Source organism: Leguminivora glycinivorella, chromosome 17 (assembly GCF_023078275.1).
Source record: "Leguminivora glycinivorella isolate SPB_JAAS2020 chromosome 17, LegGlyc_1.1, whole genome shotgun sequence".
NCBI classification, from domain to species: Eukaryota; Metazoa; Arthropoda; class Insecta; order Lepidoptera; family Tortricidae; genus Leguminivora; species Leguminivora glycinivorella.
The window spans coordinates 20,215,940-20,229,835 of NC_062987.1; the positions used below are offsets into that span (position 1 = coordinate 20,215,940).

At 37.1% G+C, this 13,896-nt stretch overlaps 1 protein-coding gene across 1 annotated transcript in view; it reads right to left on the bottom strand.

Annotated features, from left to right (window-relative positions):
* Positions 1-291: 291 nt before the first annotated feature.
* Positions 292-13,896, bottom strand: part of LOC125235514 (UDP-glucosyltransferase 2) — a 95,120-nt gene continuing 81,515 nt past the window's right edge. The window contains exons 5-7 of the mRNA XM_048142091.1: positions 12,136-12,633; positions 8,741-8,969; positions 292-2,950 (exon numbers count right to left, since the gene is read on the bottom strand). Coding sequence (XP_047998048.1) covers positions 2,370-2,950; positions 8,741-8,969; positions 12,136-12,633 — 1,308 coding nt within the window. The 3' untranslated portion in view covers positions 292-2,369. The remainder of the gene's footprint in view (positions 2,951-8,740; positions 8,970-12,135; positions 12,634-13,896) is intronic.

The following is a 13,896-nucleotide window of genomic DNA, read 5'->3' on the forward strand; positions in this document are numbered from 1 at the left end:
GTTTCATTTAATCTTAATCTTAATGAGTTTTGAGGCTTTATTCCAAAAGTAAGGACAAATAACCTATAAATAAATATTACAGGACATTCACTGTAAGCTTCAAGAAAGCTGTGTTGTGGGTACTCAGACGACGATAGATATATAACATTAAAAATACTTTTATAAATAGTAAACATCCATGACTCAGGAACAAATACCTGAGCTCATCACACAAATAAATGCCCTTACCTAGATTCTTATCATATTTCTTTAAAATACCTTACGATACCAGAAATAGGAAGAAAACTACAGTTTAATTTCAACTCATGTTTATTTACTTAAACTTAACTTAAATTCAACTTAAACAATCTAATATTTACAAACATCAAGGCACACAACCTTTGCTCTCAATTTATTATGTCTTTTGTACCAGTGGTCATACCACTTATTTTGTGGATACTTTACGAGTATTAAGACTCACACGGGTAAGTACTGCACAATTAGGGCCCATTTACACGATGCGAGAGCTGGCATGCGAGTTCCATTACATTGTGGTATTTGAATGGTACGTGTAACCCCTTAACAGTCCACAATGTAACTGAAATCGCACACAAGTTCGCGCCATGTAAATGATCTCCTATATAATTAGGCAAGGCACATTGACTTATTTTTTTATTTAGAAAACTTTTGAAGGTTTTGTGTAGGATTGAACCTGAACCCTGTGAAACCGTGGTAACAAAATATTTTTATAATCTCTAATGGTAACTTCATATTAGTAACTAGTCATTTTAATTAAGTAGACTGCCGTCTTTGTTGATTTTTGTTTACTGTCATATTTTGATAAGACTTGGTGAAATCTAAGTTAGTCATTAGGTATGGACCTTTACAATTCAAAATAAGAAAACGCTTTGAACCAGGCCAATTTATCAAAAACAACGACTAATAAAATTTTAATACAAATAGGCCATCTGTAATTTTTCTCTTACCTATTTTATGTAATTATTCAACTAGGAGTAGATAAATCACATTACCAATCACTTGGTCAAACAGACGGGGTATATTTTTACATATAAAAAAACTTTAAGTCCATACGTATATAGGATGCATTTTTGATATTTTTACGGCGCGCAAACTCACATGTAATTTAAGCTACATTGAAGACGTAGGAATTTATAGACAGTCAACGAAATCTAGGCATTAAAAAAAGACGCAAAATTCAAATTTTCGATGGGAATTAAACCTTCGCCCCTACATTTTCCATCAATTATTAAGTTTAATGACTCATTGATGATTCCAACAACATCAAAAGCACGCGCTTTATGAAGAAAGCCTGCCGGTGAACCCTACATTTTTCAAATTAGCCACCTTTTTAGTGCCATGATTTGGTTGACCGTCTTAGGTACTGTTTACGATTCAGCAAAACCAATCAAATGAAATAATGTAATGCAATGCATGCGAGTTCTCACACCGTGTAATATGCCTTTAGTTACTTATTTAGTACTAGGTATTTTATTCAACTGAAATAAGGCATTTTGAGCGTATATTATCACGATTATCTTACTCCTAAGATATAATAATATATAATTAGCACAGCTTGCTTTTGTTCTCGTAATCACCCGTTTTTATCTATCCATGAACAATTCGAGTTTTCCCGTAACAATTTAAGATAAAGCGTAGGTACAGAATGCAAAACTTTTCATAGTTGGCTGAAGTTGAAAACAGAGTATTTGTTACAAAGTTTTGTATAAATTATATCAATGAATAATAGCTATTTCATTCCTGCTGTTTTAACCAGCTGTAACAATTAGTTCTCTAAGACAAACACGAACTAAAAATGGACGAATGGGGGCGCCAAGCTCTCGGTAATTGTGTCATATACTTGAAAATTTCGACCCTTGCTTTCGTGTACCGATGGCCGAGTGGTTGAGGCATCCGTCCGGTTAGCGGAGTACGCTGGTTCGAATCCAGCTTGGAACACTTGGAGGCATTGTTCATTTTTTCTTTGTATATGACATTTATTTAATGTTTGAACACGAACTAAGCAACAATATCAATCAATGGAAATTGGATACGTATAAATTGTTCGTGCAGTTTCTACACAATCAGTTGGAGAAACAGAAAAAGACACATAAGGTCAGAAATAAGAAAACAATGCATATTTCTCCTAGTGGTCAACAGATGGCGGTATCGATGGTGATGAAACTACTTAATAACGCCATCTATGTTTCATAGTATAAAAAATATCATTCCTTTAGTTCCCAGATTAAACTAGTGAAACATTTTTATGGTTTCTCCCTACAAATTCATTGCACTGGATTTTATATAGCAAAATAAATCTTCAAATTTTTATTTTAACAAAAAAACTATGATTGTCTTTACACACTTTGGTATTACAAATGTTTCTTCGACATCGCCGTGTGGTCGATAAGTTTCTTCGACCGCTGCAACAAATCGTTCGACTTATTCAACAACTGGTCCATCTGTCTGTTCTGCACATACTTAACTAAACGTTTGAAACCAACTCTCATCACATAGGTGATGAGTGATGCGATTGTGAAAATGACAAGTATAGTCAAGGCAGCGACATCTAGTAGATAATATTGGACGAAGTTTAAATCTTTGGCTGGAGACTGGAGATGGTACGCTCCTTTATGTCTGATGACATACTCAGTCCAATAAACAGCGCGTTCTAAAGGTGTCTCTTTCTGATCTCTTAAGAGAGTCTGTCTGTATTTCACTTCTGTTTTATACTTTGGCAGATTTATGACTTCTTTGATCGCTTCGTATAGTTTTTCTGAGGTTAGGTGCTGGAGTTCTAGCTTCTTCGCGTATCCGTCGACTTCGGCTTTGGCGGCATTAGCGTCGTGGTCACAGAAGACTGGGATGGTGACTATGGGCACCCCGTGGTAGACGGTCTCGAACATGCTGAGTAACCCTCCATGGGTTACGAACGCTTTAATTTTCGGGTGTCCTGGAAACAGAAAAAAAAATATAGGAAAAATGGAGAAAATCACACCTGCTCGATTTTGAGAGCTAGGTACTGCTTTGCCGGAGCAGTCGCTATGACCAAGCCACGGAGGCCTGCTAGATGCGTGCGTATTTTTCCATGCCTTCCCTCAATTCTTAACATCTACCTACAAGTATGCATCTTAATATAAATTGAATTATTCAAGTTACTGGTACGGTCGCGTAAATAAAATTCCGATTATCGCAAGTATGTCAACATCGGCTCAGACGCTTCAAGTGACTAGAGGATTTGCCTGTTTTTAGCCCAGTGGATACGCCACAGATTTCATAAGTGCTCAGTCAAAACGCCTAGATAATCCGTCGATACCCTCAGCTTTTGCGCGTTAGTTTTTGTAGGTGAAAAAATGCCTCTTTTCTTCATAGTGCAACAACACTAAAATTATGAACACACAAGGGCTAGAGACATTCCTCATGTCAAGTCAGGTAAAACACGCTTGGCCCCTATACAGGTAGATTAACTTATTTCTTAACATAGGTTTACTCATTTTTGTCCATACGAAAATAAAATAAATAGTATAGGATGTTCTTACACAGATTGACCGAGTCCCACGGTAAGCTCAAGAAGGCTTGTGTCGTGGGTACTGACAAAGATATATATAATATACAAATATATACATAGAAAACATCCATGACTCAGGAACAAATATCTGTGTTCATCACACAAATAAATGCCCTTACCGGGATTCGAACCCGGGACCGCGGCTTAGCAGGCAAGGTCACTACACGCTAGGCCAGACCGGTCGTCAAATGCTCCTAAGGTACCGCAACAAATGATTGAAGGTATACTTTAATTATAGAAAAAGATATTATGTTTCAAGTATTTCAACTTGATGTCAAATCATTTGTCTGCAATAGAACGGTGTAAATATCAAATAATATTCGTCTTACCTTAAATAAGTATTACATTTCTTTCAAAGTGTCTTTAACTAAATATTTTGATAACAAACAGCTGGGTATTATTTAACATTGATATTCATTTGAACTTGACATGGCAAGAGAGTACCTAATATTTGCTTTCAATCTGGCAAAATTAATATTAATTATATTTAAAGAGCTTAATATTAAAGTCAGCTCTGATAATAATCTTTTTAACGTAACATTTCAATGTTTTACAGATTTTGAGAAACATAGGTAAGTATTTTACTAAGATTTGTTGCATAAAATATAATAACCTAACAATAGGCTAGTTTCCTACTAAAATCATGCAGAAACGTCTGCGAGCGATATTACATAATTTTAAATTAAAGGAAAAATGGAAAAATTCACACCTCCGGCAGGACTCGAACCTGCGACCTCTGGCCCCAAATGATAGCTAGCGGGGTTGTGGACTGTTATTATTGACGTGAAATGATGAAAACATGTAATAAAAGCACTAATTTTAATTATTGGTAAACAAACACAAGCTTATTTACAGTTTCGTGACAGAAGGCAGACTGAAGACTGATAGATCATATTTCATAACATGAGGACAGTTTTTGAAAGTGACATAATTTTAAACTATGAAGAAGGTCGCGCACCAGCCAGTCGCCAACATAGGGCCAGAGGTCGCAGGTTCGAGTCCTGCCGGAGGTGTGAATTTTTCCATTTTTCCTTTAATTTAAAATTATGTAGTTTCCTACTAGTCAAATAAGTTCCTTTTTAAGAACTGTCAAAACGATTTGCTAATATAGAATTACTATGAAATACTGAGGAGTGACGTCACGGTCAATTCATTTACTTTATATCTTTCTCTTTGACTTATTAAATAGAAATTATGTACAACATAACTACTGCCCATGTTTTTCTTCGAATTATGTGTTGCTTTATTTCGTGCACCGTATAGAATATTTTATTTCAAGTAAGGAAACTAGCCTATTTAAATACGTCTTAACGGATCCTTAGTTTTTGTTGATTTACGAAGAATAATTGTCTAATTATTTCCAAATAAATACATGTGTATTTATCCAGAAACGTATTTTAGAGTATCAAAACACATTCCGAAGCTTAAAAGCACCAAACAAAATAACGCCTGATATTTTATTAAAGCAATAAATCTCAGTTCGCAATAGCGAGAACAAAACAAGAGTAGTACAATAATGTGACAATAGTGATATATTACTTCTTGAAATATGGATTTTGTCAAAGAGTATCGAGTACTATAGAGAGTTACTGTCGAACTAAAATGTGTAATCACAGTGCCATCTCTTGACACAGGCTTAAAACTTTTGAACCGCAGTTTTGACCATTTGGCCCATATTCTTAGCTTGATATGTGTTAAAATGTCAAATATCAAAGGTGTAACGCCATCTAGGCCACCGGACCTTTTTCTGTATGGTACTGAGGTACGTTTTTTTCTTAGACTTTATCTGTCTATACGGAGTTACATACACGTCTTTGATTTTATTTACTACCTTAACTGAAGATTGTGTCTTGTATTCCTAGAAAAGGTAGGCAAAGCTCAAGAAACTGTCAAAATTTCAGTTTGAAATTCTAAACGTAAAATCCCGCTTGATTCCCAAAGGGGTAGGCAGAGCACGTGAAACTGTTCGCATTTCGGTACTAAGCTCAGTAATTTAGGGATTTGAAGGAAATAATAATTCAAGAGGATGACATACAATTGTATACCACCGATCAAATACTGCAATATAAAAAAACTCGCATTCAAGCTCTCGCACCGTGTAAATGGGTCTTTCATTATGAAATACCTTGAACAACGTTCTAATGCAAAAAGTTTCATAATACATCAGGGATACAAAATGTATATTTTCAGGACTGAAACATAATACTAAACCAACATAGAGCGGGATTAAAGTCAAATAGTGTGCATGCAATTCAATTTAACTACCATTTTGATGCTTCAGGCCATTTAGAAATGGGTTGCAATAAAGATTTCAATAGTAAGGATAAGGCAATTCATATAATTTCAACAAATAAGTAATTCTACTTGTATATGGGCCGAGCATGTCACGTTTTGTACTGGCATTGTTACTTACCTATTATAAAAAATAAGTCTCTGGCCCTTACAACTAGGGAACAAATCAAATTATTTTATTGAATATTTTTGATTTGTTATTTTTCAAGTAGTAACACTACTATATATAAATTATAAATTGAAATAGATATCATACACGAAAAAAAAAACGGCAAGGCCCACTGGTGGCCGAGCCGGGAATCGAACCCGGGTCTTCAGCTTACGCGGCTAACGCCTTTACCACTAGACCACACGCCCGCCCTCTGCCCGCTCTCTGGCCCTTGTTCATAATTTTTGAGTTGTTGCAATTAAATATCACGTAACGAGGCATTTTGTAGGTTCTCATTGACCTACATACTAAAATTTGATGCGTGAAAGTTGCAAGCTATAAGTAGAGACGGACAACTTAGTCGTTTTAACTGAGTTCGTTTTTGGCACGCTAAGTAGAAAGCGTTTGCTTGGTCCATGATCTTAAACAAAGGATACTATAGACTAGACAGCCAAATAATAATACCACTACCGAACGAGATGGTCACATACAAATTATAATAAGAGTGACAGAGAGCAAAATGTTTTTTTGTCTTTATCATAGTTTCACTTTTCCGCCGCTGCCACAAACGAGTTTGTGGCAAACAATAACCCTTTACCGCATATTGTTCCACATTTGGCCGTTATAAATTCTACTATACTGACAACTGTTATAGTTCAAATTTGAACAAATATTGTATACGTCACATGCGGTAAGGAATATGTACGTGACGTCAAGCTTATTATCCGCCCAAATTACGTAGGTTGTTTATGGTAAACTGTCAGCCATTTTTAAAGTACTTCTTAATTTCGCTCCATTATTCTATATCTGTCCCTTTCGGGTGTACGCTTACGTCAAGTATATAGTATTCTTCGTCTGAGTCCATGATATATCAGGGTACGTAGCCGAATGACACAAACGCTCACGAAACGAAACGCTCGTAGTTATCTATCTCTATCGCTCTTGCGTATTGCCGCGACAGAGCCAGACTACCTTTCGCGCCGTTTCGTTTTCGTTTCGCGTCGCAGAAATGCCATTCGGCTACAGCACCTGAAATGGTTTCGACTGGAATGGTTCCGTTTAAAACGATGTTGCTTGATGTTGTGTGTTAATAAATAAATAATAATAATAATAAATGCGCACTATTGGCACAGAATATATAATAGTACAAGTACAGAAGGCCCACTGCTTTGATGTTCACGAAATGCCGCCTTTTTAAATACCTACAAAATTCTTACAAAGAAACGAGCCGCACGTGCGCGGCGTCCGGTGATAGGGTTACCAATGGATCCAAACGAATTAATACTTACATAAAATGTTATACTATTATATTCAAGTCTTGGGTACTTTTTAGGTATATATACTGTATTTATATATTTTTGTTCAAGTACCAACATCACAAGCCTTATTGAACTTTTCCGTGGGACTTAATCAGTAGTAGATCTAAGTAAGAATGTCTTCGGGTATTTATTTTATTCAATATATCTATTTAACTAAGTATTATTAGCCATTCCACACGCTGACATCGTTTAAAAAAACCTCGCGACGTAAAGTAACAATAGAAAGTGCGAACGTGCATTCCGTGAGAACGCGCGCAACCCCTGAGTAGGCCGCGAACTCGCGGCCGCCAGGATGTACTTGTAGCGCGGCGATAGAATCGCGGAGTGAGCCGCCCTTGCTATTGGTCGAAAAGACTGTACGATTGGCTCGCATTCGTTCACATACACACTACCTACATATAATAGAGTACACAGATGTTATTTTTCATCACCTTGCTGCATAAAAATGAGCTGGAAAGATAGATACATGTATCTGTTTGTAATCGACTACATTCTTTTCTCTGCAGCTGACTACCATATTTGGTGCCTGTATCCTTACGAAGTAATATATAATTCAATGTGTTACAGAAATATACGTGCACCCACGGGTAAGGTTAGAGATAGATATTCTAGGTACACAAACAACGAGTTGCTTCGTTGAAACACGTGTAGCCTCTTAGTTGCGAGAACAGTATCCTAGGAAGTATAAGTAATACATAAAATGTGGTAGGTATCAAGTTTATGTAGCTGATTCAAATAAACTGACGAATTATATAAAACATGACAGTGTTTTGCTCATAGTGTAGCAATGCGCCGAAGAGATGTTTCTAAAATTACGAATATTCTCATGGAAAGTTCTCGGTATTGTTCTTCGCACGTTTATTGTCAAGCTTTTGGGTGAATTCCTAGGACATTTGAAGAGCTGATATTAATAAACGCCAGTAGGTATATAACTCAAACACCAAATGATGCGATCGTGAACTGTTAAGATCATTGCCTAACAACCTAATCTTCAAGAGAATGAAGGAACCCATGAATCTTCAAGCCACCACTGCATATAGATGGACTTAAGCTACGAGGAACGGTTCTCTAAGCAGTTCTTTGTTTACCTAATAAGTCCAGCTGAGGCAGCCACTTACAAAGCTTGACATTAGCCGGGATATCTGTCATACTCTGCTCTCCACCTTGTTTCCACAAAACCCTTTGAGGAAGTCTGCCCAAGGCGTTGATGATGAGGTGATGTACTGAGAGATCGCATCCGAACTAATAAGGTGGAAAAGTGTTCCAAGCAAGTGATATTGGAAATCTCTGAGGAAGCCTGCCTACTGCCTAGCGCGTTGGTGTTCAGATGGACTAAGGATGGCTTATAGATACCTACTATTGTTGTAGATGTAGATGTCTATTGTTAGATGAAAAGGTTATTTCACTGATGCTTACCTAATAAGTCCTGCTGAGGCAGCCACTTATAAAGCCTGACATTAGCCGGGATGTCTGTCATGTTCTGCTCTCCATCTTGTTTCCACAGAACCCTTTGAGGTAGCCTGCCCAGCGCGTTGATGATGAGGTGGTGGACTGACAGAGGCATCTTGGAGGTACGGACGGAGGATCCCATGGAGATGTAGATGAAACCAGCGTCGCCGGCGCCGGAGATCCACTCTTCGATATCCTGGAATCGACATACAATGCATTGAGTGCAGTCTTAACTTGGACTTGTCTTTAGGTGCCTAACGTATGCCAAAACAAGAAGCAAGCACTGATTGTCAACCAGAAAGTTTTCCAAATTGCAAAACTTTTTACAAGGAAGTTCAAAAAAATGTACAACTCTTTCTTGTTGTGGACTTCTGTAAATGTGCTTGCTCTGGCCTGTTTCTGCGCTATAGTTACTAAAACTGCCAACTATGATTCCTTTTTTTGTTTCCTGCTACATACTTCCTCGTTCAGTTTTGATGTTACTTTTAGATGTATTGCACAGGTCCCAAGGTCAGGCCAGGATGGGATTTTACTTCCGATCGTGTCATTGCATTACATATAGCAAACGAAATAACGAAATTACGCAGTGTCATATGTATGCATTCAGTAATGCATACATATGACACTGCGTAAGCAAGAGGCCAATCGTTCGCTTCTTAACGAATAAATATGTTACTCTACGAAACGCAAACATTCATCAAATGATCCATTGTTTCTGCAAGCTACCCCTTTGTACTGATACTGACCCATTTCAAAGAACCATTCAAAATACGAAGGCCCGATAGTACTTGCTTGAAACTTAACAAAAGAGCTAATTATATATTCCCTACATGACATAAGCCGTGCTCAGTCTAACTCTTTCAAGAGACTACTTAAACTCCATTTTTTATCTCTTCCGTAATATTTTTGTCTGATTACTCCTTCTAAATACCTGGTACTGCAGTTATATGTGTTTATTTATATATTTATGCATATAGTTATTTATCTCTATGTATGAATGTTTATATATGTATATGTACCTATTTTATAATTTTAGTCTGTATTGTGCGATAAGTTTATTTCTTCGAATTTGCTGACACCTACTGACATGGTTGTCTGGAAGATCGAGAATCGCTCTTTAGCGATAAGACCGCCTGTTGTTTACCTTTGTTCGTGTTGCTTCTTTGTTTTGTATTGTTGTATTTTATCAAGGTGTGCAATAAAGAGTATTTGTATTGTATTGTATTGTATTGTATTTTATTGTTTTTGTTGTTATTATGGCAGAAATGCCATTCGGCTGCGGCATTGGCCAGGAAGGTACCTATCTTTTGTTTTAACTAATCCTATACTTAAACCCTAATGCACATCTATCGGGCCTTCGTATTTGTCATGGAGTATATAATACCTACACCCACTCTGGACTTTAATTTCTTGTGCACTTAATACGTTAAATTTAAAAAGACAATTTAATTCCAACTTTTAAGCGACGAAGTTTGTAATTACGACGAATGGTAGTTAGTTGCGGCGAATAAATAATAGCACTAAAGTGCTGGTTTTAATTTAAACTTTCTAGAAAAAGCAAATAACATAACAAAACTTTATGTTGACCTAATCTTTCTACTCGCTTACGAGTTTTATAAATGTGCAACTTTTTGAAGGACTCACGGGACTAAAACGAAGATAAGAGATTTTATAATTGTTTATTAAACTTGTAGTGTACTTATTTACTTAAAACTTTGAGCTAATGAAGAAAGTTCATTCCATACTACTTTAAATTTAATAGAAAATGTAGAAGCTTTTAGAATGCTTTGAAAAAACTTGTTAATATTTGTACCTGATTTTCAACTTTGTACGTCAGGTTTTTTCTTCCCTTTATTTTTACATAGTGCCTTCTACGATATTAATATTATATTACTGAGTGTTGAAAAACATTCAGGGCTGCTCTAACTTTATCAATCTGCATTTCTTAGTAGTTATCAAGACTTTTACTCTGTAGGACAGAAGTTTATAAACTTTAGCTTTATAGAGTTAGAGCACAGTATAAGGACGACTCGGTAGTTACTCTCCCGCAGCGGCGACGCGAAATGTACCTACCTACTGCGTTCGAAAGCACGCGGTTGAACAAAATTACTATTAATGTTACTCGACATCGTCCAAAGTAAGATGTTGTTAAGTATTTAATACTATTAATTATAAGTATTACTATAATAATACCACATTATATCAATCAGAAAACACAAAAAAATATCATTATGCATATTATTCTTATCCACGTTTATCCAAATCCGCTTGCATGTGTTGCGTACGTACACGACGCGCTTGTGTGCACCCCGCGCGACGTTGTTTTATGACAAATTTGTAACGTGACAATTGTAGAATTGTAATTGTAAGTTTTGTGGGATAGGCCACTGTTATAATAGAAGATTTATTACTGGTTTATATTGTGGTGGAACTCGGCTGTACTAGCTATTGCCCGCGGCTTCGCTCGCATTAGAAAGAGACAAAAAGTAGCCTATGTCACTCTTCATCCCTTCAACTATCTCCATTTAAAAAATCACGTCAATTCGTCGCTCCGTTTTGCCGTGAAAGACGGACAAACAAAAACACACACTTTCCCATTTATAATATTAGTAGTTATGGTTATGCGTCTTTTAGTTTTATAGCAACACTTGGGAAAAAAATGTTGGTAGGGTAGTTTTATTGTTAGTGCACGCCTGAGGGCACGCTCATATAGGGCGTATAGCGGAGCGGGGAGTGCCGCGTGCTTGTCAAACAATTGAAGCTCGTACAAGTGTCCTCAGTCGACGCTGCAACGCCGAGCTTTCCGCTCCGAGTTCACTCAGACCTTACATACTCGTACAATAGGCTACTAGACTCTTATCGAATTTGGCACAAGAAATCATTGTTTCCTGTAGTATTTGACATAAGAAACCAATTCTTATAGATTTTGGGTATTAAAAGTGTATGGTGGCTACGTATTTTCGATTAAAAATGTCTGTAATATTTATTACTTTGGCCACCGAAAACGCTGTCAGACGTGTAGTGACGTCATAGAACCTAACTTAACTTCATGCCGAGTCAACCACTGACATGATGAACTTTATGCCTCATAACTTAAATGTCAGAAAATTTTGTGCTCAATTCGATTTACGTCATGCGCAGACAATCTATAGATTAACATGGCTAATGATGTTTTTGCGTAATTAAGTTAAAGTAAACTTTATAAATGTTTTTTTGTGGTTTTCAAGTCGTAATAAAATATGGTAGTATTTTTTTTCGGTTAATTGAACCGGTTGTTCGATTATTTCGGTTGATTCGGTTGATAAATAATATAAAATAGACTTTAAAAAAGGGTCAATTAGCCTATTAGATAGGTAACTTACCGGATTCAATCTCTTCGCTTCCTTGCAATGTATACACGCGACCTCCGCAACATTCGGCAAATACGGTCTCGGATACGAAACCGAATAATGCCCATTCTGCAGTATAAAGCTCACATTCTTCGCCATATCGTATACATGAGGCATCTGCGGCCCAAAATGTCTTCTCAACACTCCTTGGAGAAACACAGCCATGAAGCTATGCATAGTATATGCTCCGATATACCAAGCCGCGTTCATAGCTCTGTCTATAACTCCCATGTCATCTGTATAAGCTTTGCCGAAGAACGGGGTTACTGAGAAGGGGGTAGGACTGCCTGAGTTGCTGAGTGGCATGGCGTAAAAGCCAACTGTGTTGATGTACATGAAGGGGACTTTGAGTTTGTAGACGATGCCGAAGGCGCACTCTGGGTAGGTCCCGTCGAGGATGATCAGGTCGAAATTGCGGCCTGAGCGGAGGAGGGCACGCGTCTCGATGTCACTTAGGAACGCGTCGCAGGCCTGTGGATGAAAAGATTTAACTGTTGAATTAAACGTTGTATTTTAGAGACTATTATAATATTGTAATGGCATTTTAGCCACTTTCCGTGTTTAGCAGTAACACAATGGTTTACTGCGACATAACGCATATTGCTTGGTCAGCGACAACCCAAACATGTATATATAGGCACACCTTTATACAATAAATGGGGATTGATTGGAATTCATTACTATCTTCTACTCGTGTCTATCATTTGAATAAACCTCATACCGTGACGCTGCTCATCCACATCAGTCCCATCATATTTTGTTATTACAATATGATCATCGCAGTTTCTAGAAAATACGAGATACTATAGATGATTAGCGACATCAAATGATAGTCAGTCCCTTCGAACTTTTGCACGATATATGATACCTAGTTTTCAATGAGGAGGCACACTGACATTTTATCCCGCCAGGCGGCGCCTGTGCAAGTGTCTAGGCATGTCACTGTCATTCATATGTGAGAGAGAAAAAACATATCATCTTCTCGTTCTCACGTATGCACTAATTGGGTCATAACCTTTGCTTTGCAGTGTGCCTCCTCATTGGACACTTTGAAGAGGCCGAAGAAAGGCGTGGAAATTAGAAAATTGGTGCCTTGCCTGTTGGTGTAAGCATACGATCAAATTAAATTTTTGCCATTGTATTATACCCAGGCACTATACTAACTCTAACTGCTAGTACGATGGTACGGACAAAGTGCTAAAAATATGTATACACGTTTTTATTGCTTATGCGGTAAGGTCATATATGACTGTATATATGACTGTATATATGACTGTATACATACTATTCAACGCAGGCAAAGTCGGTGGTAAAACTGAATACGTACAAACGTAATGCAAAAACGGTTGCCTTCGTATTTTTCGTTCGTTTCGTATTTGTCATGCTAGTTCACTCAATGTCAGTACATCTTGTACTGAGACTGACTGAAAAAGCATGACACGTTCGTATGTTTCCGTAACAATACGAAGGCAAATCTTTTTGCACTACATCTGTACCTAATATAATAACCTAACCACAAAATTAAAATTTTGAAAAAACCCCCGACCGCGACATAGTGGACCGATTTTCATGAAACATGGCTAAGACCCGACTAACTCAGCTTTCATACAAAAAAAAAATAATATGTTACTGAACCAGTGAGCTACAACCTCGGCCTTGTCGTCACTTTCCATCAGGTGCGACTAAGGTCAATCACTGGCCAGTTTATAATAAAAAAAAAAAAAAAAAAAACTA